Raw genomic sequence first — 27,231 nt, forward strand, 5'->3', positions numbered from 1 at the left:
CAACTGTTATTAATAATATCTTTAATCATCAACGACTGACTGGCAGAACACAAAATCTGTCCTGGTCAAGCCTTACATAAATGATACAGAATTGAGGATCAGGATAAGGCATTGACTCCAAGTCAACCATCATTGATTTTTGTAATTATCAATGGCACTATTCACCAAACTTATGAGTCAGGGTCAACCCACTTGGGTATTGTATTGAGTTGAGCGAACTTTCAAAACCCGGATTCACTCTGCCTTTTTTTTTTCCAAAAAAAAAATCATATAAATGTCTTATAAAATTCAGGGAGACTTAGAAAAATAAAACAAATTCTCAGAACTTGGACTAAAGCTCTTATTTTGTAATTATTTTTTATTATACAATTCTTGCGAACTTCTTATCTACATTTTTACTTGAACTTCACGCAAGGGAAATCGATATCATTAGTGCTTTTTTTTTTTTTTTAGCCATGATATCATTGGCAGTTATCGTCATAGGCATCCATCACTTGTTTTGTTTTAAAGATAGGGGATGTATGGATCAAGCTAGCTAGCACCTCCGCTTGTAAAGTAGCTTGCTTAGCTTCTTCCTTCTCTGACATTACTTCACAATGATAAATGAAGCAGCCTTCACAATTATCTTCCTTGCAGTCCTTGCTCTATTTACATATTTGTTTTTGGGAGTTTCCGATACCGGACATTCATTTAGTGAATCCTGCGGACAAGTGTTCAACGTCCCAAATACATATTTTGATACGCGCAATTGCAGCGATCCAAGTTACGAACTAGTGTGTGAGAATAACCGAAGTGTGTTGTCGGTAAACTACGGGAGGCATTTAGTAGAGGCCATTTATGCCTCTAACTCCACCACAACTCTCCAATCCATTACCGCTGGACTTCACATCAACAATTGCCCAGCGATCTCTCGTCATTCCCTCACATAGAATAACTTCAGCCAAGCTTTCACAGCCAAAGAGACAGAACTAGACTCCAAGAATTACCGCTTCAATTATCATGTGGGAAGATTAGTGTTTGTCAGCTGCCAAAATCCGTTCTCTCCTGATCTCTATCCGGATATAGTGGCGCTTTGTATTAACGAAGCGCCCGAAACGCTTCATCCTTTTGTGCTGAAGCGGTATTCCTCAAGGATGTCTGATGTGCCGGAGTCATGCAGAATAGATTTGATGGTGAAGGTTTTGCCATGGGGACCAATGACGTGTAATGAGAGTTGTTCATATCCGAAAGTTCAGAGGCAAGAGGTAAATGGGATTGAGATCAGATGGCGCCCAAATTTTTGTGGAGTGTGGGACGGAAGGCTGCGACCTGACTGTAGGTTTGAAAATGCCACTAATATGGTTCTTTGTCCTGATGAATCTAGTTCTCCTTTGTTCATTATTGCCGGTGAGCTTCATGGATATAGTTCTCATGGAATATAGTTAATCTATGAAAGAAAATAAAATGACGAGGATATTTCCTCTCAGGTGATTTGATAGAAACTAATTATGTTTGGAATTTTTGATAATGCAGGCTTCTTCTTTAGGATGATAGTTATAGGTAAGCGAACCAGAGTTTCTCACTGCGTATAGGAAAATGCTTCAACACTTCATTTCATTATCCGTGATGATTATTGTTGAAATCTTAATGGGAAGTCCATGTGTGTTCGGAATACCAACAAGGAATTCAATGTTTATAATGTAAGTCTGCATTATGTAGGAAGAACTGATTCAATACTGATTATTATTGTTGAAATCTTGCGTACAGCAATTCTCTGGTCTGCAGCTAAATTTGTACTGGGTGGCCCTTGTGCTTTAATATTCTTGATTATCCGATGGAGAAGAAGGCATCAATCTTATTATGACAATGTTGAGGACTTCCTCCGAAATAATAGTAACCTGATGCCCATCAAGTACTCTTACTCAGAGATCAAGAAAATGACCAATGGCTTCAAGCACAAGTTGGGTGAAGGAGGCTATGGTTATGTGTATAAAGGTAAGCTTCGAAGCAATCGCGATGTAGCCATCAAGTTACTGACAAAGTCCAAAGCCAATAATGCACAAGATTTCATTAGTGAAGTTGCCACTATTGGCAGGATTCATCATGTCAATGTGGTGCACTGATTGGATTCTGCACTGAAAGAAATAAGCGAGCTCTTGTTTATGAATTTATGCCTAATGGATCACTTGACAAGTACATATTCTTGGAGAGACAAAGCAACACGCCCATCAATTACAAGAAAATATTTCACATTTCTCTTGGGATTGCTCAAGGAATTGAGTATTTACATCGAGGATGTGATATGCAAATTCTACACTTTGATATCAAACCTCACAATATCCTTCTTGATGAAAATTTTAATCCAAAGCTTTCGGATTTCGGATTGGCTAAGTTGTATCCATTAGATGATAGTATTGTGTCTCTGACAAATGCAAGAGGAACATTTGGATCCATGGCTCCTGAATTCTTGTACAAGAACATTGGAGGAATATAACATAAAGCTGATGTTTATAGTTTTGGGATGCTACTGATGGAAATGGCTGGCAGAAGGAAGAACTCGAATGTCATTGAGCATTCCTGGCAGACCTATTTTGCTAAATGGGTTTATGATCAATTTGAGGAATCAATAGAGGGGAGCAATATCTCAGATGAGGAAAGAGGAATTGCAAAGAAGATGATTATAATAGCTTCACATTGCATACAGATGTATCCTAATGATCGACCCTCAATGAAGAATGTGTTAGAGATGCTTGAGGGAGAAATGGAGCTTCAAGATGCTCTTCCTCCCTAAATTTATGCAACTTGGTGAGAGATTTTAGAAGAAAATGTTGCTGTTACTGACAATTCGTGTTTCTATTAAGCTACTTGCAAATAAGTAAAACTAGCATTATGGTTAGTATCTTCAATGTTTTCTAAAGTACTCTGATTTACTGGACTATATGTAGGTTATTGTTGGAAGAAGGTTGTTATCCTAGCAAATAATGAAATTTTTATGTTGCCACGTTTTTACATGCTCTCTTATGACGTAGCTATTTCTTCAGTATATGGAAATTTAAATTAATGAGTTTTCTCTACAGTTATGCATTTTTAAAAAGAATTTGCTGCTTAGCGGAACTCTAATTCATAGTTTGTACAACTTGCATGATGATGTAAGGAATCCAGTAGATTTGAATTGAAAAAAAAAACGAGTTAGGAAGGATAAAACTAAGTTTCAAATTTAATACTCCCTCCGTTCCTTATTATAAGAGACAAATAACCGAAGTACGTTGATCAAAAAAACAGTTAAAGTTAGTTAAGAACAATTAATGTATAAAAAGTATAATTTTTTTCCAAAAATGCCCTCATTAATAAGGAGAGAGAGCATGAGAGAGAACAATTAAATTATTAAAAGAAAGAGAAGTGGGAGGGAGAGAGAGTGTGAGTTGGAGATAATAAATATGGGTAAAATAGTAAATCAACACAAAAAAGTAGAGACAACTTGTAAGTGTCTCTTATATATAGGAACATGGCATAAGCATCAAGTGTCTCTTATAATAAGGAACGGAGGGAGTATTATTTTCTATCCGGGTTCCCATTCGGTGCTCATCAGGTGATGAGCACCCAATGCTCATCACCTGATGAGCAATCTGGACCGTCCAGATCTAATCTGGACGGTCCAGATTTAATATTATTAAATAATTATTTTAAAATAGAAAAAGTTATATTTTTAAAGAATGATAGTTAAGAGATTATCTTTATTTTTTATCCTATACCTATTAAAATAACTATTTTTAAAAAATAGAAGTAAAAATAAAAATAAATCTGGACCGTCCAGATCAGACCTGGAGGGTCCAGATTTGATGAGCATTGGGTGCTCATCAAAACTGATGAGCACCCAATGCAAATCCGGGTTCCCCATATATAATCACCGTCACTCTTTCCTAGAAGCTGCTCGGTCCATCTTTCTTATCACTTTGTTTTCAGTTTGTCGCCAATAATGAATCCAGTGGTAGTAAAGCACATCAATTGTGGTTGACCTGGAGTCAATATAATTTGGCTTTTTTAAAAAAATAATTTCCATCTCCTTATGGTTCCATCCAATCAATCGTTACCGAAACATCAATTCTTGCCAATAATATGTACCACTCTGTTTCTTATTATAGGCCACTTGTACCCTAAAAGTTTGTTTCAAAATATAAGTCACTTGTAGTATAATTAATAATATTTTTCCAATTTTACCCCTATTAATTTAATAAAAAAATTAATTAATCTCTCTCTCCATCTCTCTCTCAACTTTTCATTTCCTATGCAATCCATCCCCTTCCCCCCCTTCTCTCTCAACTTTTAATAAGGGTAAATATAGAAATAAAAACTGGTTAATTTAATGTATTTCTTGGTTTGCGGGTTTGGGATACAAGTGACTTATAATAAGGAACAGAGTGGTAAAATAGTATAATCTGAATAAAAAAATTCAGAAGTATAAAATATATATATTTTCCTTTTAATAAATATGAGAAATTAAATAGAAGCAAGCAAAATTTGCTGAAAAGTTACTTATTTGAGAAGATTTTGATTAAAATGGCTTGAATTCAGTAGGCGCAACTCATCTTCAACATATGAGTGTAATTTTTCTTCAGCTATATGCAATACGTATTTCTTTTAGTACTTATTAAAAGAGTTGTAATGAGTTGCACCTATATCTTTAAATAAATTTCAAATACTTTTGGTGATAAATATTTTACTGCTCACCAATTTTTCCTAGAAACCATTGCAAATGTAGTTTTCTTGTAATTAATATTGATTGGATTATATAAATTCAATTTTTTGTTTCTATGTAATTCATATTCCCTTAATTATATAGAGTTCTAGAATGAAGCAAAATTCCTCATATCATCATCATGTTCTTCATCTTCGTTGAAAATTCTCGCGGCATTTATTAATGGGTGATGGTTGTGGATTATATAAAAATGATAAGATCAATTCAAAAATTTGGAAATACAGGAGGGAGTAGTATTTAATAATTTTTTACTTCAATTAATTCAATTTAGGTATTTGTTTCGATTTAATCTATGCATTTTATGGAGCTGGAATGAATTAAAAATCGTCATATCATAAAGGGGTGGTGCTGGTGGTGGTGGACTGGAGAACTGTGTTAAGGCATTGACTCCGAGTCAACCGCTATCGATTTCTTTAATTATCAACGGCGCAGAATGGCTCACAAGTTACCTAGAAGTCGGGTCAAGCCACTTGGATACTGTATTAAATTGGACAAATTTTCAAAACTCAGATTCAACCTACTAAATCAGTTCTCTAGTCCTGTTTATAAGATATTTCTAGTATGTTTTATATAAACTAAAAAAAATACCTTAAATTATATTAATTTTCATTTAAAATATATTTCTCTGGTCTTATTTATAAAGCAGTGAGATAAAATTTTTATATAGATATACAATTTTATTCTTTATTTATTATTATGTTGACTTTATTTACATGAGGTATAATATATATTAAATAGGAATAAACTTTAAAAATTGTTGAATTTTAATTAAAAGTTAATGAAACTTAAGGTTTTCCGTAATCCATGTAAAACATGTTAGAAGTTATTGATAAATAGGATCAGAGGACTAACAATTTTTTAATTTTACTCATATTTAATATATAGAATTTTTGAAAAAATAACTATCCACATTATTCCTTCTATTCCTTATTATAAGGGACAATTATAAAGTATATCATATTCTTTTTTATGTACGTACATGTTGTTTCAAATTTTGTTTGTTGATTTTCATCTTACCTCAATTTAATTACTCATATTACTCATATCATTGCATTTAATTCCCGCATATTATACCGCTTCTACATAAATGAGTGTATTTTTGGCAAAAAATTACATTTTTTTACTCACTTATTTTCGTCAACTCATTTTAATTAACATTTTGAGCAACATAATTTGGTTAATTGTATCTTATAAAAAGGAATGGAGGGAGTACAATAAATGTAGACCATAAAAAATTTTATATATATTCATGTTAAAAATTAAATAAGCTGGCTTATAAATAATATTAAAAAAAAAATCTTCTCTATCTGGTCTGAGCTTGTGTGGATCCATTACGTCCGCTTGGAAAGTAGCTTGTTTCTTCCTTCTCTGATCATTCATAATGTTAAAAGAAACCTTCATAATCATCTTCCTTGCCGCCCTTGCTGCATATTCATTCAATCCTTATTCTGGTGTAAAATCATCATTTAGTGAATCCTGCGGACATGTCTTCAACATCCCCACAAATACAAATAAATACGGCGACTGCTACGATCCCAGCTACACAGTAAGCTGCGAGAACAACAGAAGTGTGTTGTCTGTAAACTATGGAAGGCGCTTGGTGCAGGCCGTTTATGCCACTAACTCCACAAATCTCCAATCCATTACCTCTGGACTTGACATCAACAATTGCTACGCGATCTCTCGTCATTCTCTCACATACAGCAACTTCTCCAACCACAATTATTTCAAAGCCAAAGAGAGGAAACCAAGCAACAAAAAATACCATTATCATGTGGGCCGATTAGTGTTTGTCAGCTGCCAAAATCCAGTTCACTCTTCTTCGTATGCTGAAATTGTGGCTCCTTGTTCTAGTGAAGCACCAAAAACTCGTTATTCTTATGTGCTGACGGGGGATCTAAGTGTATCTGATGTGGAAGAGTCGTGCAAAATAGATTTGTTGGTGAAGGTTTTGCCATGGGGGCCAATGAGATGTAATAAGAATTGTTCATATCCAAAAGTTCAGAGGGAAGAGGTAAAGGAGATTCACATCAAATGGATTGCTGATCGTTGTGGAGTGTGGGATGGAGGGCAACCAAACTGCTGGTTTGAAAATGCCACTAATATGGTTCTTTGTCATCGTCCACTTGATCTTGCACTGGCTTCAGGTGAACTTTTGCAGTTAGTTATATATCATGGTATTCTTGAGAACAAAAGAATATTGGAACCAATTATTTTCATGATGATCTAATCGAAACTTCTGTTTTGAATTTTTACAACGCAGCTTTTACTATTGCGAGAGCGATCGTTATAGGTGAGTGAAGCAAGTTTGTTTTTTTTTTTTTTTTTTCCTTTTTCATGTTTCTACAATTTCATTTCTCACACTTCATTAAATTTATTAATTAGACGTGTTATTTTCATCCCAAAACCAACAACAGTTGCATAAATAAAAGCATCCGTTAGATATTTTGGCTATTCTCTACTCACTGGAACTGTCTTCATTGAGGAATTCATGTAAGATTAGAGCATAGCTTCAAGTACCAAACTATCATGATACATGTAAGAACTGAAAATATACAGGCCATACTATGAAAAACTGCTTTTCACACAAACATTCAGCCTGGTTATATTCCATGTGTTAAACATATACATATGACCATATATATGTAAGTCTATATTTCATAGGAAGAATTGATTTAATGCTGATTACTTTTGAAATCTTGTGCACAGTGACTTACTGGTCTGCAGCTAAATTTGTATTGGGTACACCTTTTGTTTTAATATTCTTGATTCTTCGATGGAGAAGAAGGCATCAATCTTATTATGACAATGTCGAGGACTTCCTCCGAAATAATAGTAACCTGATGCCCATCAACTACTCTTACTCAGAGATCAAGAAAATGACCAACGGCTTCAAACACAAGTTAGGTGAAGGAGGCTACGGCTATGTGTATAAAGGTAAGCTTCGAAGCAATCGCGATGTAGCCATCAAGTTACTGGCGAAGTCCAAAGCCAATAATGCACAAGATTTCATAAGCGAAGTTGCCACTATTGGCAGGATTCATCATGTCAATGTGGTGCAGCTGATTGGATTCTGCACTGAAAGAAATAAGCGAGCTCTTGTTTATGAATTTATGCCTAATGGATCTCTCGACAAGTACATATTCTTGGAGAGACAAGGGAATGTGCCCATCAATCATGACAAAATATTTAACATTTCTCTTGGAGTTGCCCGAGGAATTGAATATTTACATCGAGGATGTGACGTGCAAATTTTACACTTTGATATCAAACCTCACAATATCCTTCTTGATGAAAATTTTAATCCAAAGATTTCGGATTTCGGATTGGCTAAGTTGTACCCATTAGATAATAGTATCGTGTCTCTGACAAATGCAAGAGGAACATTTGGATACATGGCTCCTGAATTCTTGTACAAGAACATTGGAGGAATATCACACAAAGCTGATGTTTATAGTTTTGGGATGCTACTAATGGAAATTGCTGGCAGAAGGAAGAACTCGAATGTCATTGAGCATTCCTGGCAGACCTATTTTGCTAAATGGGTTTATGATCAATTTGAGGAATCAATAGAGGGGAGCAATATCTCAGATGAGGAAAGAGGAATTGCAAAGAAGATGATTATAATAGCTTCACATTGCATACAGATGTATCCTAATGATCGACCCTCCATGAAGAATGTGTTAGAGATGCTTGAAGGAGAAATGGAGCTTCAAGAGGCTCTTCCTCCCTAAATTTTTGTAACTTGGTGAGAGATTTCAGAAGAAAATGTTGCTGCTACTGACAATTTGTATTTCGACTAAACTACTGTCAAATAAGTAAAAGTAGCATTATGGTTAGTATCTTTAATGTTTTCTGAAGTACTCTGATTTACTAGACTATATGTAGGTTATTGTTGGAAGAAGGTTGTTATCCTAGTAGATAATGAAATTTTTATGTTGCCACATTTTTACACGCTCTCTTATGACGTAGCTATTTCTTCAGTATATGGAAATTTAAATTAACAAGTTTTCTCTACAGTTATGCATTTTTAAAAAAGAATTTGCTGCTTGCCGGAACTCTAATTCATAGTTTATACAACTTGCATGATGATATGAGGAATCCAGTAGATTTGCAGGAAAAAAAATGAGTTAGGAAAGATAAAACTAAGTTTCAAATTTAATATTACTTCCCATCCTAATTAAAAAATCTAGTTTGTATTACAATGCTACAAATTAGATTTTATAGTCATGGCAGAGTATTATACCTTTTTTTGTGGTGGTAATATGGTGGCGTTTCCCATATATAATCACTGTCACTCTTTCCTAGAAACTGCTTGGTCCATCTTTCTTATCACTTTGAAGGTTTGTCGCCAATAATGAATTCAAGCACATCAATTGTGGTTGACCTGGAGTCAATATAATTTGGCTTTTTAAAAAAAAATAATTTCCATCTTCTTATGGTTCCATCCAATCAATCGCTACCGAAACATCAATTCTTGCCGACAATATGTAGAATAGTATAATCTGACTAAACAAATTTCAGAAGTATAATATATATATATATATATTTCATTTTAATAAAAATGAGAAATTAAATAGAAGCAAGCAAAATTTGCTGAAAAGTTACTTATTTGAGAAGATTTTGATTAAAATGGCTTGAATTCAGTAGGCATAACTCATCTTCAACATATGACTGTAATTTTTCTTCAGCTATATGCAATACCTATTTCTTTTAGTACTTATTAAAAGAGTTGTAATGAGTTGCACCTATATCTTTAAATAAATTTCAAATACTTTTGGTGATAAATATTTTACTTCTCACCAATTTTTCCTAGAAACCATTGCAAATGTAGTTTTCTTGTAATTATTTTATTGGATTATATAAATTCAATTTTTTGTTTCTATTTAATTTATATTCCTTTAATTATATATATAGTTCTAGAATGAAGCAAAACATGTTCTTCATCTTCGTTGAAAATTCTCGCGGCATTTATTAATGCGTGATGGGAGTGGAATTGCACAAGGCATTGACTCCAAGTCAACTGTTATTAATAATATCTTTAATCATCAATGACTGACTTGCAGCCACTCAAAATCTGTCCTAGTCAAGCTTTATATAAATTATATAGAATTGAATTAGGCAAATTTTCAAAAGTTGGAAAGCGACTATATTCTTTCTTAAAAGTTTTTTACAATAAAACTCTCATAAAGTCCATGAAGACTTCAAAAAATCGATTTTTTATTGGCCACTGCACACACAAAGTTCCATTGACTCTATTTTTTAAAAATTCTTTACTGTAAAATTCTAATACAAATTCATAAAAAAGTAAAAGTGAATCTCATTTCTATTTTTATTGTGTTATTCTTACCATTGTCTCCCACATCTCAACAACCCTTTCTGTAGAGATTTAAAATATTAAGCTTTCTTTGTGGTTATACACTTCGAGAAGAATTTCGGTTATATTTGACATAATTTGAGTTCCTCAACATAGATAGTCCAAGCTTCAAAAAATGAGTTCGTGAAGAGTGAGCCAAGCTTCAGAATAGGGAAGCCATTCGCATATATGTAGGCCTTTGCAGTAGTTTCTCTTCTAACCATTTCATTCAAAAGGATATAATTCTTTAAAGAACTTAGATTATGATATATAGCTTCAGTGAACCATGTGTTAGGAAATACTGACAACAATTTTTTCAAGTTGGTTATAGCCACTGGCAAAAACGTAGAACTTACATATTTATAATTGTTTAGAAATTTTTCATGGATAACTATCTGTGATCCTATTTTGAACTTTATACCACAAGAAGGAAAGACTACCAACCTAAACACAAATTTATATCTAACACAGCTCATTATAACCATCTCAACTTCACTCTATTTCTGAAATGGTAGATAACTCTGGTTGCAATCGCCTTACTCCATTAGCAGCTCTTGTTCTAATTGCATGTGAAGAACCAAAAGGATTAGGAGGCATGATTAGCTTTTCATCGTCCCCTTCCAGCATTTGAACCACATTTTTCATGGTTGGACGGTTTGCTGGATGCCACTGAATGCACCAAAGTCCAATAATGGATAGCTTCCTTGCAATTTTAGTGTCCTCCTCTCCTTCCACATGGATTTGTATGTCTTCATTGTTCTCTAGAAGATTATAAATCCATTGTGGGTAGTAAACTTGCTCGCCATTTTCTTCTGTGACATCTGTGATTTTCCTTCCTCCAACCATTTCAAGCAGTAACATTCCATAGCTATAAACATCTGATTTATAAGACACATTGCCAAAGTTCCGAGAAAATATTTCCGGTGCAATATAGCCCAAAGTGCCCCTAGCTGTTGTCATTGACACAATGCTTTGATCCTTAGAACAGAGTTTGGCCAAACCGAAATCAGATATTTTTGGAGTGAATTTGTCATCTAACAGAATGTTGTGAGGTTTGATATCAAAGTGGAGGATCCGTTTGTCACAATCTTCATGAAGGTACTCATTCCTTTGGCTATGCCAAGAGCAATATCATGAAGCTTTCCCCAACCCAGGAAAAGGTCCTTCCTATCAGCTGAAGTTATGAATTTCTGCAATGAACTATTGGGTAAAAATTCATAAACCAAAGCTCGTTTGAAACCATCCGCACAGTAGCCAACCAAGCGAGCCACATTGACATGGTGAATTTGACACATGGTCTCCATTTCATTGATGAACTCTTGTCCATTCCCAGTTGAAGTGTTGAGAAGCTTCACAGCCACCTGAATCTCATTAGATAGCTTCCCTTTAAAGACAGTTCCGTAAGCTCCTTGTCCAAGTTCATCCTTGAACTGATTAGTGATCCTCTTTAAATCTGCATACGAGTATCTAGCAGGCCTAAGTGCTTTGTAATCCTCCAAAAACAGTTTAATTTTTTTGTAACCCTGCCTCTCTAGGCTAGCTGCACAGACCCAATAAGCAACAAACCCAACAAATATGAGCAGAAAACGGGCCTAGGATTTCACCTGCAAATACAGCGGCATATAAATATGTATTAAATTGATTTGGGAACTTTTGTGTTAATTTATATGTGAAATGATGAACCGTTGGCTGAAGAATCCTTACCAGTGAGTACTATCTTTTTTGATGGACCTGCTAAAATAAACTTTATATTAGCTTCACATACATAGATTTTATACTCTGTTTATGAAGGTATTATAATCGGAGAAAAAATTATACCTGTATGAGGGTTTTGGAAACATTCAGGTTCACTTTCAACTTTGTTTTCTGTCAATTTACACTGCCCTCCATCTTCTCACACTTTCTGCAATCTGGTTCGAGCCAAGATAGATATACAAGCTCATCGTAATTGTAAAATGAATTGGGCACTGATGCATAACCAGGAATTCTTGTGCATGATAGAAGAGGATAGTCCATGATATTCTCTATATATGGTATAGCTAAAACTTCATAGCCAGCGACATCGAGGCAGGAAAAGTTTCCCCATTGTTGAAATTGATTTGAATCTCTACGAGACGTCCCTGAGCAATTGAATAAAGCATTTCGGCTTGATTCATAATAATCACTTGAACGAAAAGGAGATGCAGATAAATTTAGACGAGCAAGGCATCCATCAGGGTCAGACGCAGTAAAGAATTGTTTTCTATAGCGTATGTCTCGGACGATAACCTTTACAGAGAAAGGCAGCTCGAGCACTGTCTGGTTTGTCTCAGTACAGTAAAGATCAAAGCCAGAACTATATGCACACCATTCTGGCTGTTTTCCTTTCAGCCTAAAGGGGAACCGGACGTCTGGTCCATCAACACTGCACCTTGTTACTTTGCATGGATCATGGATGTTTGGTTCGGCAAAAATAGTTAAGACGCAGAAGAATAAGAACAGAATTGCGAATCGGCTGGGCTGTTTCATTGTTCACGATGCTAATACTGGAAAGCTAAGATGCAGTTCTGTGTGAGTTTGAACAATAAAAATGGGAAGCAAACAGCCCTCTTGGTATTTTGGAGGAACCATCGTTCCGATTTACTGGAAATTTCCACGAAAAATGGGAATGAAGCCAAATTTCAAACTTTTCATCGTCTTTACTTCCTCAGTATAGGCCCACACATGCGTTCCATTTATTTCTCTGAAGGCACCCATAAGTTTTGTCGTTATGTCAAGCTGTCTCGTGTTTGAATGGGTTAAGGCGTCCTAAATTATTTTGTGCTTCATCTAAATGTTATTTTCTTTTTATTCAAGCATTGACTCACCCCTCCGACTCAATGTTATTTTCTTTAAGTCAAGCCGCCTGAATGTTTCAAAACTTGGAATAAATATGTGTTTCTCTCGATCCATCACCTCTGCTCGTATACTAGCTTGTTCCTTCCTTCTCTGATCCTTCACAATGATAAACCAAATCTTCATAATCTTCTTTGCCTTCGTTTTGGTAGGTACATACCTTACTAGTTTACCATTCTTTGTCGGGACAGTTAGTGAATCCTGCGGATATGTGTTCAGCGTCTCCACAAATACATATATTTATGACAGCAATTGCAGCGATCCGAGTTACGAACTAGTCTGCGAGAACAACAGAACAGTGTTATATTTGAACTACGGGAGGCATTTAGTAGAGGCCACTTATGCCACTAACTCCACCACCACTCTCCGATCCATCACCGCTGGAATCGACAACAACAAATGCCCAGCGATCTCTCGTCATTCTTCTCTCACATACAGCAACTTCAGCCATGCTTTCACAGCCAAAAAGGCAGAACTAAGCGCCCAAAAATACGATTACGATGAGGGTGGATTAGTGTTTGTCAGCTGCCAAAATCCACTCTCACCTGATCTGTACTGGGATATTATAGCGTCTTGTATTCGTACAAATGAAGCTCCGAAAACGCTTCATTCTTATGTGCTGACACAGGATTCAAATGATGTGCCAGAGTCTTGCAAAGTAGATTTGATGGTGAAGATGGTGCCATGGGGACCAATGACATGCAATGAGAACTGTTCATATCCACAAGTTCAGAGCCAAGAGGTAGAGGGGATTCACATCAAATGGCGTCCAAATCGTTGTGGGCAGTGGGAAGGAGAGAAAGGTGTGTGTTGGTTTGAAAATGCCACTAATATGGTCCTTTGCCATAGCCAGGCCGCCGATACAAAAGTTTCTCCTTCAGACTTGTTTTATGGTGAGCTTCATAGATATAGTTGTCATGAAATTGATCTAAGAAAGAAAAGGAAATAAAGAGGATATTTATTCTCATGCTGATCTGATAGGAACTAATTATGTTTGGAATTTTTGACAACGCAGGCTTCTTTCGGTGCGGGTTGATCGGTAAGCCGACAAAAGTTTTCTTCTTGCGCATAGGAAAATGCTTAGTCCTTCGTTTTCATTATTCATGCTTTGATTTCTCATACTTGCAAGGTTCATGCCAAACACATCCATCGATTTTTCCTATTCTCCATTTCGTGAAAGTAGTAGTAAATCTTTTGAGGACTTAGGATAGGTATGGAACAAATTTTCAACTTTACCTTTTCAGTGTACAATTCTATCAAAATTTGCAGACCTTTTCTGTTCCTTATGATAGGATAGACAAGCTCTAATTATAAGTTAGGTCGTCTCATACTAACTGTTGCTTGAATATGGTGCGTCTTTGTAATTCTGACATGAGAGAGAGAGGCAAAGAGAGGGAAGAAGAGAGAGTTGAGATAAAAACATAAAGATATCTGGAGGGCAAGATAATAGGAAACAGAGCAATTTTGAAGTGTCATTTATTAGATAGATGTTTACAAATCATAATCTAAATACTACCTCCGGTCCTTAATATAAGACTCTATTTGACTTTTATTTTGATCCTAAATATAAGACATCAATCCACTTTGTCTCTCATATTTATATATTTTTTTTCCAAAGTAGCCCTTCTAATAATGATAGTTCTAGTCAATACACTTGATTAGTAAGGATATTTTAAAAAAGACAACACCTATTTAGGATAAATAACTAACTCAACTTACTTCCTTAATCTCCTCAAATTAGTCAACTGGCTCTTATAATTAGTACAGGAGGTAGTATAAGGTAAGTCTAGATTATAGTTATAGGCTCAACACCTCTCAACTAACTCTAACAGTCATTTTCCTAACTAACTATATCTGGCTCCTATTCCCATCGCGCCGCCTAATTACAATTGCGTAACAAACTATCCCTTTTGAGAACCCCAACTATTCATAGCCTATATACGAGAATCAGTAGGAATTGCCCAATTTAGGATTCCCAATAAGTAATCTATAGTTAATTTAAATCCAATTTACTGATATCATATGTCAAATATGCAATTATTAATAGAACCCAGCCACAACATAAAAAATTTAATGTTAAATCCTTATTTTGGGAATCCCAACAAATAATTCAATATTTATAATGTAAATCTATATTATATTTGGGAGAATTGACTTAATGCTGATTATTCTTGAAATCTTGTGTACAGTAATTCTCTGGTTTGGAGCTAAATTTGTACTGGGTGCCCCTTGTGCTTTAATATTCTTGATTCTTCGATGGAGAAGAAGCCATCAATCTTATTATGACAATGTCGAGGACTTCCTCCGGAATAATAGTAACTTGATGCCCATCAACTACTCTTACTCAGAGATCAAGAAAATGACTAATGGCTTCAAACACAAGTTGGGTGAAGGAGGCTATGGTTATGTGTATAAAGGTAAGCTTCGAAGCAACCGTGATGTAGCCATTAAGTTACTGGCAAAGTCCAAAGCCAATAATGCACAAGATTTCATAAGCGAAGTTGCACGATTGGTAGGATTCATCATGTCAATGTGGTCCAGCTGATTGGATTCTGCGCTGAAAGAAATAAGCGAGCTTTTGTTTATGAATTTCTGCCTAATGGATCACTTGACAAGTACATATTCTTGGAGAGACAAAGCAACACGCCCATCAATTACGAGAAAATATTTAACATTTCTCTGGGATTGCTCGAGGAATTGAGTATTTACATTGAGGATGTGATATGCAAATTCTACACTTTGATATCAAACCTCACAATATCCTTCTTGATGAAAATTTTAATCCAAAGATTTCGGATTTCGGATTGGCTAAGTTGTATCCATTAGATAATAGTATTGTGTCTCTGACAAATGCAAGAGGAACATTTGGATACATGGCTCCTGAATTCTTGTACAAGAACATTGGAGGATTATCACACAAAGCTGATGTTTATAGTTTTGGGATGCTACTAATGGAAATGGCTGGCAGAAGGAAGAACTCGAATGTCATTGAGCATTCCTGGCAGACCTATTTTGCTAAATGGGTTTATGATCAATTTGAGGAATCAATAGAGGGGAGCAATATCTCAGATGAGGAAAGAGGAATTGCAAAGAAGATGATTATAATAGCTTCACATTGCATACAGATGTATCCTAATGATTGACCTTCCATGAAGAATGTGTTAGAGATGCTTGAGGGAGAAATGGAGCTTCAAGAGGCTCTTCCTCCCTAAATTTATGTAACTTGGTGACAGATTTCAGAAGAAAATGTTGCTGTTATTGACAATTCGTATTTCTATTAAGCTACTTGCAATATAGTAAAACTAGCATTATAGTCAGTATCTTTAATGTTTTCTGAAATACTCTGATTTACTGGATTACATGTAGGTTAGTGTTGGAAGAAGGTTGTTGTCCTGATAAATAATGAAATTTTTATGTTGCCACGTTTTTACATGCTCTTTTATGACATAGCTATTTCTTCCGTATATGGAAATTTAAATTAACAAGTTTTCTCTACACTTATTCATTTTTAAAAAGAATTTGCTGCTTGGTTGAATTCTAATTCGTAGTTTATACAACTTGCATGATGATATAAGGAATCCAGTGGATTTGAACGGAAAAAACGAGTTAGGAAAGATAAAACTAAGTTTCAAATTTAATATTACATATATAATCACTGTCACTCTTTCCTAGGAACTGCTTGGTCCATCTTTCGTATCACTTTGTTGAAAGTTTGTCGCCAAGAATGAATTCAGTGGCAGTAAAGCACATCAATTGTGGTTGACTTGGAGTCAATATAATTTGGCTTTTTTAAAAAATTAATTTCCATCGTCTTATGGTTCCATCCAGTCAATTGTTACTGAAACATCAATTCTTGCCGACAATATGTAGAATAGTATAATCTGACTAAAAAATTTCAGATTTAATAAAAATGAGAAATTAAATAGAAGCAAGCAAAATTTGCTGAAAAGTTACTTATTTGAGAAGATTTTGATTAAAATGGCTTGAATTCAGTAGGCGTAACTCATCTTCAACACGAGTGTGATTTTTCTTTAGCTATATGCAATACGTATTTCTTTTGGGACTTATTAAAAGAGTTGTACCTATATCTTTAAATAAATTTCAAATAATTTTGGTGATAAATATTTTACTTCTCACCGATTTTTCCTAGAAACCATTGCAAATGTGGTTTTCTTGTAATTAATATTTATTGGATTATGTAAATTCAATTTTTTGTTTCTATTTAATTTATAGTCCTTTAATTATATATATAGTTCTAGGGTGAAGCAAAATTCCTCATATCATCATGATGTTCTTCATCTTCGTTGAAAATTCTCGCGGCATTTATTAATGGGTGATGGTAGTGGAATTGCACAGGCATTGACTTCAAGTCAACCGTATTAATAATATCTTTAACCACCAATGACTAACTGGCAGCGGCCCAAAATCTGTCCTAGTCAAGCTTTATATAATTATACAGATTTGAATTAGGCAAATTTTCAAAAGTTGGAAAGCAACCATATATTTTAAAAAAAGTTTTTTACAATAAAACTCTCATATAATTTTCATGAGCCTCACTGCTCAACCAAGCAACAAAACACCTCAGATAAAATCTCCTGTCCCTTTGTAACAAAATGGGGTGGTAGCGAAAAGTTAGTCTCTACAAGATAAGTGTGCCTTAAAAAAAAAAAAAAAAAAGCGTCCTGTCGCTTTCCTTGAAAATTCTTGTCGCCTTCATAACGAGTGGTGCTTGGGGATTGGTACGCAGCATTGACTCTTCAACTGACTGTTAATTTTTTATTTCAGTGAAGCCACGTGAACGTTGAATTGAGTTAGGCGAATATTCAAACAGTACATTTATGTGGATGCATGGATCTATCCATCGCCTGGCAGCTTGTAAAGTAGCTAGTTTCTTTCTTTCTTTCTCGTCTGATCCCTCAAAATGATGAACGAAACCCTCGTAATCGTCTTCGTTGCCGTCTTTGCTCTCCTTATATACTACGGTCCATACGACATTCCATCTCAACTTCCACCCTCCCATATCGTCCAAACATTTACTGAATCCTGCGGACATGTGTTCAACGTCCCAACAAATGGATTCGTTTATTCCTCCAATTGCAGCGATCCCACATACCAACTAGTCTGTGAGAATAGCAGAAGTGTGTTGCATTTAAACTATGGGAGGCACTTAGTAGAAGCCATTTATGCCACTAACTCTACAACTACTCTCCAATCCGTTACCGCTGGACTTGACTTCAACAACTGCTCTGCAATCACTCGTCATTCCCTCTCATACAACAACTTCAGCCAAGCTTTCACAGCCAAAACGACAGAACTAGACTCCAAAAATTACCACTTCAGTTATTATGTGGGAGGATTAGTGTTTGTCAGCTGCCAAAATCCACTCTCTCTTGATCTGAATCCGGATATTGTGGCGCTTTGTGCTAATGAAGCGCTAGAAACAGTTCATTCTTATGTGCTGAAGGGGTATAAATCAAGTGATGTGCCAGAGTCATGCAAAATAGATTTGATGGTGAAGATAGTGCCATGGGGACCAATGACATGTAAGGAGAACTGTTCATATCCACAAGTGCAGAGCCAAGAGGTAAAGGGGATTCACATCAAATGGCACCCAAAACGTTGTGGGGTGTGGGAAGCATCAGGGCAACCTAGCTGCTGGTTTGAAAATGCCACTAATATGGTTCTTTGCCATCACCAGGTTGAGGACATAGCATCTTTTTACTGGGGCTGGTTTGCCGGTGAGCTTCATAGATAGTTGTCATGAAATTAATCTAAGAAAGAAAACAAAATAACGAGGGTATTCATTCTCGTGTTCATCTAATAGAAACTAATTATTTTTGGAATTTTTGACCTTGCAGCCTTCGTTTGGAGCGGGATAATTATAGGTAAGCAAAGTAAAGTTTACTTCTTTATTTTAAGGCTTCTTTAGGTCATTATCGTTGCTTTGATTTCTCATACTCCCCAAGGTTAATGCTAAAAACATTAATCAGTTTTTCCTATTCTCCCTTTAGTGAAAGTCGAAGTAACTCCTCTTAGAACTTAATTAGGATAAGGTGGAAAATATTTGGATGGTCAAATTTTAACATTGCCTTCTCAGTCTACAATTCTAAACAATTTGCAGACCTTCTCTCTGTTCATTATGATGGAATATACAAGCTCTAATAATATGAGTTTAACTTCCGGAAGCTTTGACACTGTGGTCTCGTTTGGCATGAAACATTGAAAATGAAAGGTACGGATTGAGAGTGCGATTAAGAAAATGTATTAAAAAGTGTTTAGCATGAAAGATTACTTGTTATATGGGATTTGATAAACCTATATAAGTGGGATTGGGGAATACTATGGGAAAAGATAGTACTTTCCAATCTCACTTTTATAAGTTTATCTAAACTTTATATAATAAGTAATTACTCTTGCTAAAAACTTTTTTTAATAATTTTTCTCAATCGCAATCTTAATCCCTATCTTTTATTTTTAATATTTTGCACCAAATGGCACCTATTGGTTTCTACTCGAAGCTACCTTTAATTTTCGAAGTTGAGGAAATGTAAGATATGTGATTACTACCTAATTAGGTCTCAAAACTTCTGTTCATAATTTTACCCAATTGTTAATCAAATCCTTACAGTTTTGCCCCTTTTTATTATATTCTCGCAGTTTTCTCAATGATTGCCATAGATAATTTTTTTACTAGTTCCTTATAGCCATTGATTCTTATGATCATGCATATTCTATTAATTTAGTGTAACAGCGCTAGTGGCTGCTGAAGTCGATGACTGATTATGATTAGGCTCTAACTCAGAAATACATGCATTAAAATTGCTACATAGTCTTAAACCTTGACCAAGCTATCTCTTATAATGACCAGAATTACACATGCTTGCAAAATTTTTATCAATGTGAGAACCCTCCTATTCCTGTGTTTTTCTTCTAGCCATTTATGTCTTCCAAATTGTTTGATATCTGGCAATTCAAGATTTTATAAAATTAGACGCTCCTTAAAGAATGCAATTCATAACTTGCATATTTAAGGTTCCAAAGCAAAATTATGATTTTATTAAAGCCCAACTCAAGGTACTTCAATAAAAGACGATATCAACGGGGAATTGTGATGTGTACAGTAATTACTAACGGAAATTATCCTTTTGGCATCCCCAGAAATTACGAAAGAATTTTAATGGGAAGTCCATGTTTTAGGAATCACAACAAGGAATTCAATGTTTATAATGCAAGTCTGTATTATAAAGGAAGAATTGATTGAATGCTGATTATTATTGTTGAAATCATGGGTATAGTAACTCTCTGGTCTGGAGCTAAATTTGTACTGGGTGCCCCCTGTGCTTTAATATTCTTGATTCTTCGATGGAAAAGAAGGCATCATTTTTATGACAACGTTGAGGACTTCCTCCGAAATAATAGCAACTTGATGCCCATCAAGTACTCCTACTCAGAGATCAAGAAAATGACCAATGGCTTCAAACACAAGTTGGGTGAAGGAGGCTATGGTTATGTGTACAAAGGTAAGCTTCGAAGCAATCGCGATGTAGCCGTCAAGTTACTGGCAAAGTCCAAAGCCAATAATGCGCAAGATTTCATTAGCGAAGTTGCCACTATTGGCAGGATTCATCATGTCAATGTGGTGCAGCTGATTGGATTCTGTGCTGAAAGAAATAAGCGAGCTCTTGTTTATGAATTTCTGCCTAATGGATCACTTGACAAGTACATATTCTTGGAGAGACAAAGCAACACGCCCATCAATTACGAGAAAATATTTAACATTTCTCTGGGGATTGCTCGAGGAATTGAATATTTACATCGAGGATGTGATATGCAAATTCTACACTTTGATATCAAACCTCACAATATCCTTCTTGATGAAAATTTTAATCCAAAGATTTCGGATTTCGGATTGGCTAAGTTGTACCCATTAGATAATAGTATTGTGTCTCTGACAAATGCAAGAGGAACATTTGGATACATGGCTCCTGAATTCTTGTACAAGAACATTGGAGGAATATCGCACAAAGCTGATGTTTATAGTTTTGGGATGCTACTAATGGAAATGGCTGGCAGAAGGAAGAACTCGAATGTCATTGAGCATTCCTGGCAGACCTATTTTGCTAAATGGGTTTATGATCAATTTGAGGAATCAATAGAGAGGAGCAATATCTCAGATGAGGAAAGAGGAATTGCAAAGAAGATGATTATAATAGCTTCACATTGCATACAGATGTATCCTAATGATCGACCTTCCATGAAGAATGTGTTAGAGATGCTTGAGGGAGAAATGGAGCTTCAAGAGGCTCTTCCTCCCTAAATTTATGTAACTTGGTGACAGATTTCAGAAGAAAATGTTGCTGCTACTGACAATTCATGTTTCGACTAAACTACTTTCAAATAAGTAAAAGTAGCATTATGGTTAGTATCTTCAATGTTTTTTGAAGTACTCTGATTTACTGGACTATATATATGTAGGTCATTGTTGGAAGAAGGTTGTTATCCTAGTAAATAATGAAATTTTTATGTTGCCACGTTTTTACATGCTCTTTTATGACATAGCTATTTCTTCGGTATATGGAAATTTAAATTAACAAGTTTTCTCTACAGTTATGCATTTTAAAAAAGAATTTGCTGCTTGGCAGAACTCTAATTCATAGTTTATACAACTTGCATGATGATATGAGGAATCCAGGTAGATTTGAATGAAAAAAACGAGTTAGGAAAGATAAACTAAGTTTCAAACTTAATATTACTTCCTATCCTAATTATAAAATCTAGTTTGTATTACAATGCTACAAATTAGATTTTATAGCCATGGCAGAGTATTACACTTTTTTTTTTTTGGTAATATGGTGGGGTTCCCATATATAATCACTGTCACTCTTTCCTAGAAACTGCTTGGTCCATCTTTCTTATCACTTTGTTGAAGGTTTGTCGCCAATAATGAATTAAAGCACATCAATTGTGGTTGACCTGGAGTCAATATAATTTGGCTTTTTTAAAAAAAATTAATTTCCATCTTCTTATGGTTCCATCCAATCAATCGTTACCGAAACATCAATTCTTGCCGACAATATGTAGAATAGTATAATCTGACTAAACAAATTTCAGAAGTACAAAATATATATTTTTTATTTTAATAAAAATGAGAAATTAAATAGAAGCAAGCAAAATTTGCTGAAAAGTTACTTATTTGAGAAGATTTTGATTAAAATGGCTTGAATTCAGTAGGCATAACTCATCTTCAACATATGAGTGCAATTTTTCTTCAGCCATATGCAATACCTATTTCTATAGTACTTATTAAAAGAGTTGTAATGAGTTGCACCTATATCTTTAAATAAATTTCTAATACTTTTGGTGATAAATATTTTACTCCTCACCAATTTTTCCTAGAAACCATTGCAAATGTAGTTTTCTTGTAATTAATATTTATTGGATTATATAAATTCAATTTTTTGTTTCTATTTAATTTATATTCCTTTAGTTATATATATAGTTCTAGAATGAAGCAAAACATGTTCTTCATCTTCGTTGAAAATTCTTGCGGCATTTATTAATGGGTGATGGTTGTGGAATTGCACAAGGCATTGACTCCAAGTCAACTATTATTAATAATATCTTTAATCATCGATGACTGACTGGCAGCCACCCAAAATCTGTCCTAGTCAAGCTTTATATAAATTATATAGAATTGAATTAGGCAAATTTTCAAAAGCTGGAAAGCGACTATATTCTTTTCTAAAAGTTTTTTACAATAAAACTCTCATAAAGTCCATGAAGACTTCGAAAAAACGATTTTTATTGGCCACTGCACACACAAAGTTCCATTGACTCTAGTTTTTAAAAAATTCTTTACTGTAAAATTGTAATACAAATTCATAAAAAAGTAAAAGTGAATCTCATTTCTATTTTTATTGTGTTACTCTTACCATTCTCTCCCACATCTCAACAACCCTTTCTGTAGAGATTTAAAATATTAAGCTTTCTTTGTGGTTATACACTTCGAGAAGAATTTCGGTTATATTTGACATAATTTGAGTTCCTCAACATAGATAGTCCAAGCTTCCAAAAATGAGTTCGTGAAGAGTGAGCCAAGCTTCAGAGTAGGGAAGCCGTTCGCTTATATGTAGGCCTTTGCAGTAGTTTCTCTTCTATCCATTTTATTCAAAAGGATATAATTGTTTAAAGAACTTAGATCATGATATATAGCTTCAGTGAACCATGTAGTTAAGAAATACTGGACAACAATTTTTTCAAGTTGGTTATAGCCACAGGCAAAAACGTAGAACTTACATATTTATAATTGTTTAGAAATTCTTTCATGGATAACTATCTGTGATCCTATTTTGAACTTTATACACAAGAAGGAAAGACTACCAACCAAAACACAAATTTATATCTAACACAGCTCATTATAACCATCTCAACTTCACTCTATTTCTGAAATGGTAGATAACTCTGGTTGCAATCGCCTTACTCCATTAGCAGCTCTTGTTCTAATTGCATGTGAAGAACCAAAAGGATTAGGAGGCATGATTAGCTTTTCATCGTCCCCTTCCAGCATTTGAACCACATTTTTCATGGTTGGACGGTTTGCTGGATGCCACTGAATGCACCAAAGTCCAATAATGGATAGCTTCCTTGCAATTTTAGTGTCCTCCTCTCCTTCTATATGGATTTGTATGTCTTCATTGTTCTCTAGAAGATTATAAATCCATTGTGGGTAGTAAACCTGCTCGTCATTTTCTTCTGTGACATCTGTGATTTTCCTACCTCCAACCATCTCAAGCAGTAACATTCCATAGCTATAAACATCTGATTTATAAGACACATTGCCAAAGTTCCGAGAAAATATTTCCGGTGCAATATAGCCCAAGGTGCCCCTAGCTGTTGTCATTGACACAATGCTTTGATCCTTAGAACAGAGTTTGGCCAAACCGAAATCAGATATTTTTGGAGTGAATTTGTCATCTAACAGAATGTTGTGAGGTTTGATATCAAAGTGGAGGATCCGTTTGTCACAATCTTCATGAAGATACTCAATTCCTTTGGCTATGCCCAAAGCAATATCTTGAAGCTTTTCCCAACCCAGGAAATATCCTTTCTATCAGCTGAAGTTATGAATTTCTGCAATGAACATTGGGTAAAAATTCATAAACCAAAGCTCGTTTGAATCCATCCGCACAGTAGCCAACCAAGCGAGCCACATTGACATGGTGAATTTGACACATGGTCTCCATTTCATTGATGAACTCTTGTCCATTCCCAGTTGAAGTGTTGAGAAGCTTCACAGCCACCTGAATCTCATTAGATAGCTTCCCTTTAAAGACAGTTCCGTAAGCTCCTTGTCCAAGTTCATCCTTGAACTGATTAGTGATCCTCTTTATATCTGCATACGAGTATCTAGCAGGCCTAAGTGCTTTGTAATCCTCCAAAAACAGTTTAATTTTTTTGTAACCCTGCCTCTCTAGGCTAGCTGCAGTAACCCAATAAACAACAAACCCAACAAACATGAGCAGGAACGGGCCTAGGATTTCACCTGCAAATATAGCGACATATACAATATGTATTAAATTCATTTGGGAACTTTTATGTTCAATTTTTATGTGAAATGATGAATTGTTGGCTGAAGAATCCTTACCAGTGAGTACTATTTGTTTTGATGGACCTGCTAAAATAAACTTTATATCAGCTTCACATACAAATAGATTTTATACTCTGTTTATGAAGGTATTATAATCGGAGAAAAAATTATACCTGTATGAGGGTTTTGGAAACATTCAGGTTCACGTTCAACTTTGTTTTCTGTCAATCTACACTGCCCTCCATGGTCCTCACACTTTCTGCAATCTGGTTCGAGCCAAGATAGATATATAAGCTCATTGTGATAGAAAAATGAATCGGGGACTGATGCATAACCAGGAATTCTCGTGCATGATAGAAGAGGATAGTCTATGATATCCGCAAAGTATGGTACAGCTAAAACCTCATAGCCGGCAACATCGAGACAAGAGAAGTTTCCCAATTTTGGAAATTGATTTGAATCTCTACGAGACGTCCCTGAGCAATTGAATATCGCATTTCGGCTGGAGTCATAATAATCATTTGACCGAAAAGGCGACGCAGATAAATTGAGATGAGCAAGGCATCCATCAGGGTCAGACACAGCAAAGAATTGTTTTTTATAGTCAATGTCGCGTACGATAACCTTGACAGAGAAGGGCAACTCGAGCACCGTGTGGTTTGTTTCATTACAGTAAAGATCAAAGCCAGGATTATATGCACACCATTCTGGCTGTTTTCCTTTGAGCCTAAAGGGGAATCGAATGGCAGGTCCATCAACCCCGCAACTTGTTACCGTGCATGGATCAGGAAGTGTGGTTGAGTGAATGTAGTCAAGACGCAGAAGAAAAAGAATAGGATGGCCAATCGGCTATGCCGTTTCATTGTTCAGAACAATGTTTAGGTACGATGCTAATATTCGAAATCTAAGACACAATTTGCGTGAGTTTGAACGATAGAAATGGGAAGCAACCACCCTCTTGATATTTTGGAGGAACCATTGCTCCTATTTACTGGAAAATTTCCACCAAAAATGGGAATGGAACCAAATTTCAAAGCTTTCATTGTCTGTTTCCTCGGTATAGGTCCACTGGCATTTCATTGGTTGGTCGTTTGGTAGTTATCTTTGACTATGAAGGCACCCATGAATTTTATCTTTATGTCAAGCTGCCTCATAATTTTTTTCGGATTAGCCACCTAACTCCTTTTAATAAGTTGTCTCATAACTGGATTGCTTACACAAATTCTCAAGACTTTTTGTATTGCTTACTTCCAAACCTTCACTTCATGAATTGTAATTTATTATATTCTGTTCCCTCTGCTCTTTAGCTGCTTCCTCCTCTAATTTAAGACAAAAGTACACGAAAAAAAAATTACGTTAGGTTATTATAAAATTTTTTTATAGTGTTGGATGTATCAACCTTTTGAAAGTTAATGACAAAAATAAAATAACTCCTAAAAAATACTTTAAAGGCAAAATTGAATGATAAAATACTTCAAGCACTTGGGGGAAAAAATACTGTATAATGTTGGATGAATTAAAAAGAGCATCATCAATTGAAGATAAAAATAACAAAATTATGTAGATTAGAAAATTACTTAAAATTGGTGAAAAGCACTAAAACCTTAGGCACAATGGAGGGAGAGAGTGAAGAGAGAATAAATAGGAAGAGAACTTACTCCTCTATTGTCTTTAATATAAGATCTACTTAATTAATTTATGTAAGTTGAGAAAGTTAGATAGATTAGTTAATTATAACAAGTGTGACATAATCTCTTTAAAATATCCTTATTTAATATTAAATTATGTATTAGTTTATAAATTAGATAAATTAATTTGAAGAAATCAAAAATGATAAATATGATAAACACAGTAAGCAAAAATTTCAGACATCCTTTTAAGTATATCTTATAAATGATATCATGTCAATTCACTAATCACCAGTGTATTTTAATGGAAAATTTTAAATTTTAAGACATGATTATAAGAATAACCTAACTTTCTTAAACTGTCCGAGTTGATTGAAATTATATTTGAAGATGGAAGGAGTATACTAGAATTAACTTCCAAGAAATTGATCAATTCATGAACGCAATCAATGCGAGTTAGACTTTTCAAGGTTGTTAGAAAAGGGGCAAAAAGAAACTACTGCTTGTTCACACGTCCTTAAATTGTTGATTGGCAGATGGCATTGACTCCAAAGTCATCTATCATCGAAGTGTTATCTATGCTTTTGAGAACTATCACCGCCTTGTAAACACCTTTCCCAGATCCTTCACAATGATAACGCAAACCGTCATCTTCCTTATCCCTTCTTATTCCTTTTATTGGCTAGTGTTTGGTTTCTCATCAAAACCAGATTTTGATGATATGCAACTACTTATGCATAGATATTCCTATAATCGCAATGGCAAAGTGATCAGCAATCCGAGTTACGAACTAGTCTGTGAGAAGAACAAGAGCGTGTTATATCTGAACTATGGGAGGCAACTGGTAGAGGCCATTTATGCCACTAACTCTACCACCACTCTCCAATCCATTACTGCTGGAAATGACATCAACAACTGCTCCGCCATCACTCGTACATACAACAACTTCACCCACGTTTTCTCATCAGCAAAAGAGATGGAACTGAGACATACAAATTATCGTTTTTCTGTGGGTGAATTAGTGTTTGTCAGCTGCAAAAATCCAGTTCTC

At 35.0% G+C, this 27,231-nt stretch overlaps 1 protein-coding gene and 5 pseudogenes across 1 annotated transcript; 4 read left to right on the top strand and 2 right to left on the bottom strand.

The window, feature by feature from the left end:
• The first annotated feature begins 1,133 nt into the window (after positions 1 to 1,133).
• LOC114713749 (PR5-like receptor kinase) lies at positions 1,134 to 2,854 on the top strand (annotated as a pseudogene).
• Positions 2,855 to 6,116: 3,262 nt separating this feature from the next.
• Positions 6,117 to 8,487, top strand: LOC114713750 (rust resistance kinase Lr10-like; annotated as a pseudogene).
• A 1,952-nt stretch (positions 8,488 to 10,439) lies between these two features.
• Positions 10,440 to 12,599, bottom strand: LOC114713751 (rust resistance kinase Lr10-like; annotated as a pseudogene).
• Positions 12,600 to 12,997: 398 nt separating this feature from the next.
• LOC114713748 (PR5-like receptor kinase) lies at positions 12,998 to 16,347 on the top strand (annotated as a pseudogene).
• A 1,511-nt stretch (positions 16,348 to 17,858) lies between these two features.
• Positions 17,859 to 21,286, top strand: LOC114713746 (PR5-like receptor kinase). The gene is made up of 3 exons (XM_028898431.1): positions 17,859 to 18,703; positions 18,824 to 18,850; positions 20,261 to 21,286. The coding sequence occupies exons 1-3, from the start codon at positions 17,887 to 17,889 to the stop codon at positions 21,280 to 21,282; spliced, it is 1,866 nt and encodes a 621-aa protein (XP_028754264.1). The 5' UTR covers positions 17,859 to 17,886; the 3' UTR covers positions 21,283 to 21,286.
• A 1,920-nt stretch (positions 21,287 to 23,206) lies between these two features.
• LOC114713752 (rust resistance kinase Lr10-like) lies at positions 23,207 to 25,595 on the bottom strand (annotated as a pseudogene).
• Positions 25,596 to 27,231: the final 1,636 nt, after the last annotated feature.

This window comes from Neltuma alba, unplaced genomic scaffold (genome assembly GCF_004799145.2).
Source record: "Neltuma alba isolate B1F8T4 unplaced genomic scaffold, ASM479914v2 tig00011459_pilon, whole genome shotgun sequence".
In the NCBI taxonomy this organism is placed as follows: Eukaryota; Viridiplantae; Streptophyta; class Magnoliopsida; order Fabales; family Fabaceae; genus Neltuma; species Neltuma alba.

Bases quoted from the DNA above. Each gene is read 5' to 3' on its own strand.
- LOC114713746 (XM_028898431.1), top strand. From the start codon at position 17,887: ATGATGAACGAAACCCTCGTAATCGTCTTCGTTGCCGTCTTTGCTCTC. The intron at 18,704-18,823 runs GTGAGCTTCATA...TTGACCTTGCAG, and splicing joins TTACTGGGGCTGGTTTGCCG to CCTTCGTTTGGAGCGGGATA. The intron at 18,851-20,260 runs GTAAGCAAAGTA...TCATGGGTATAG, and splicing joins TTGGAGCGGGATAATTATAG to TAACTCTCTGGTCTGGAGCT.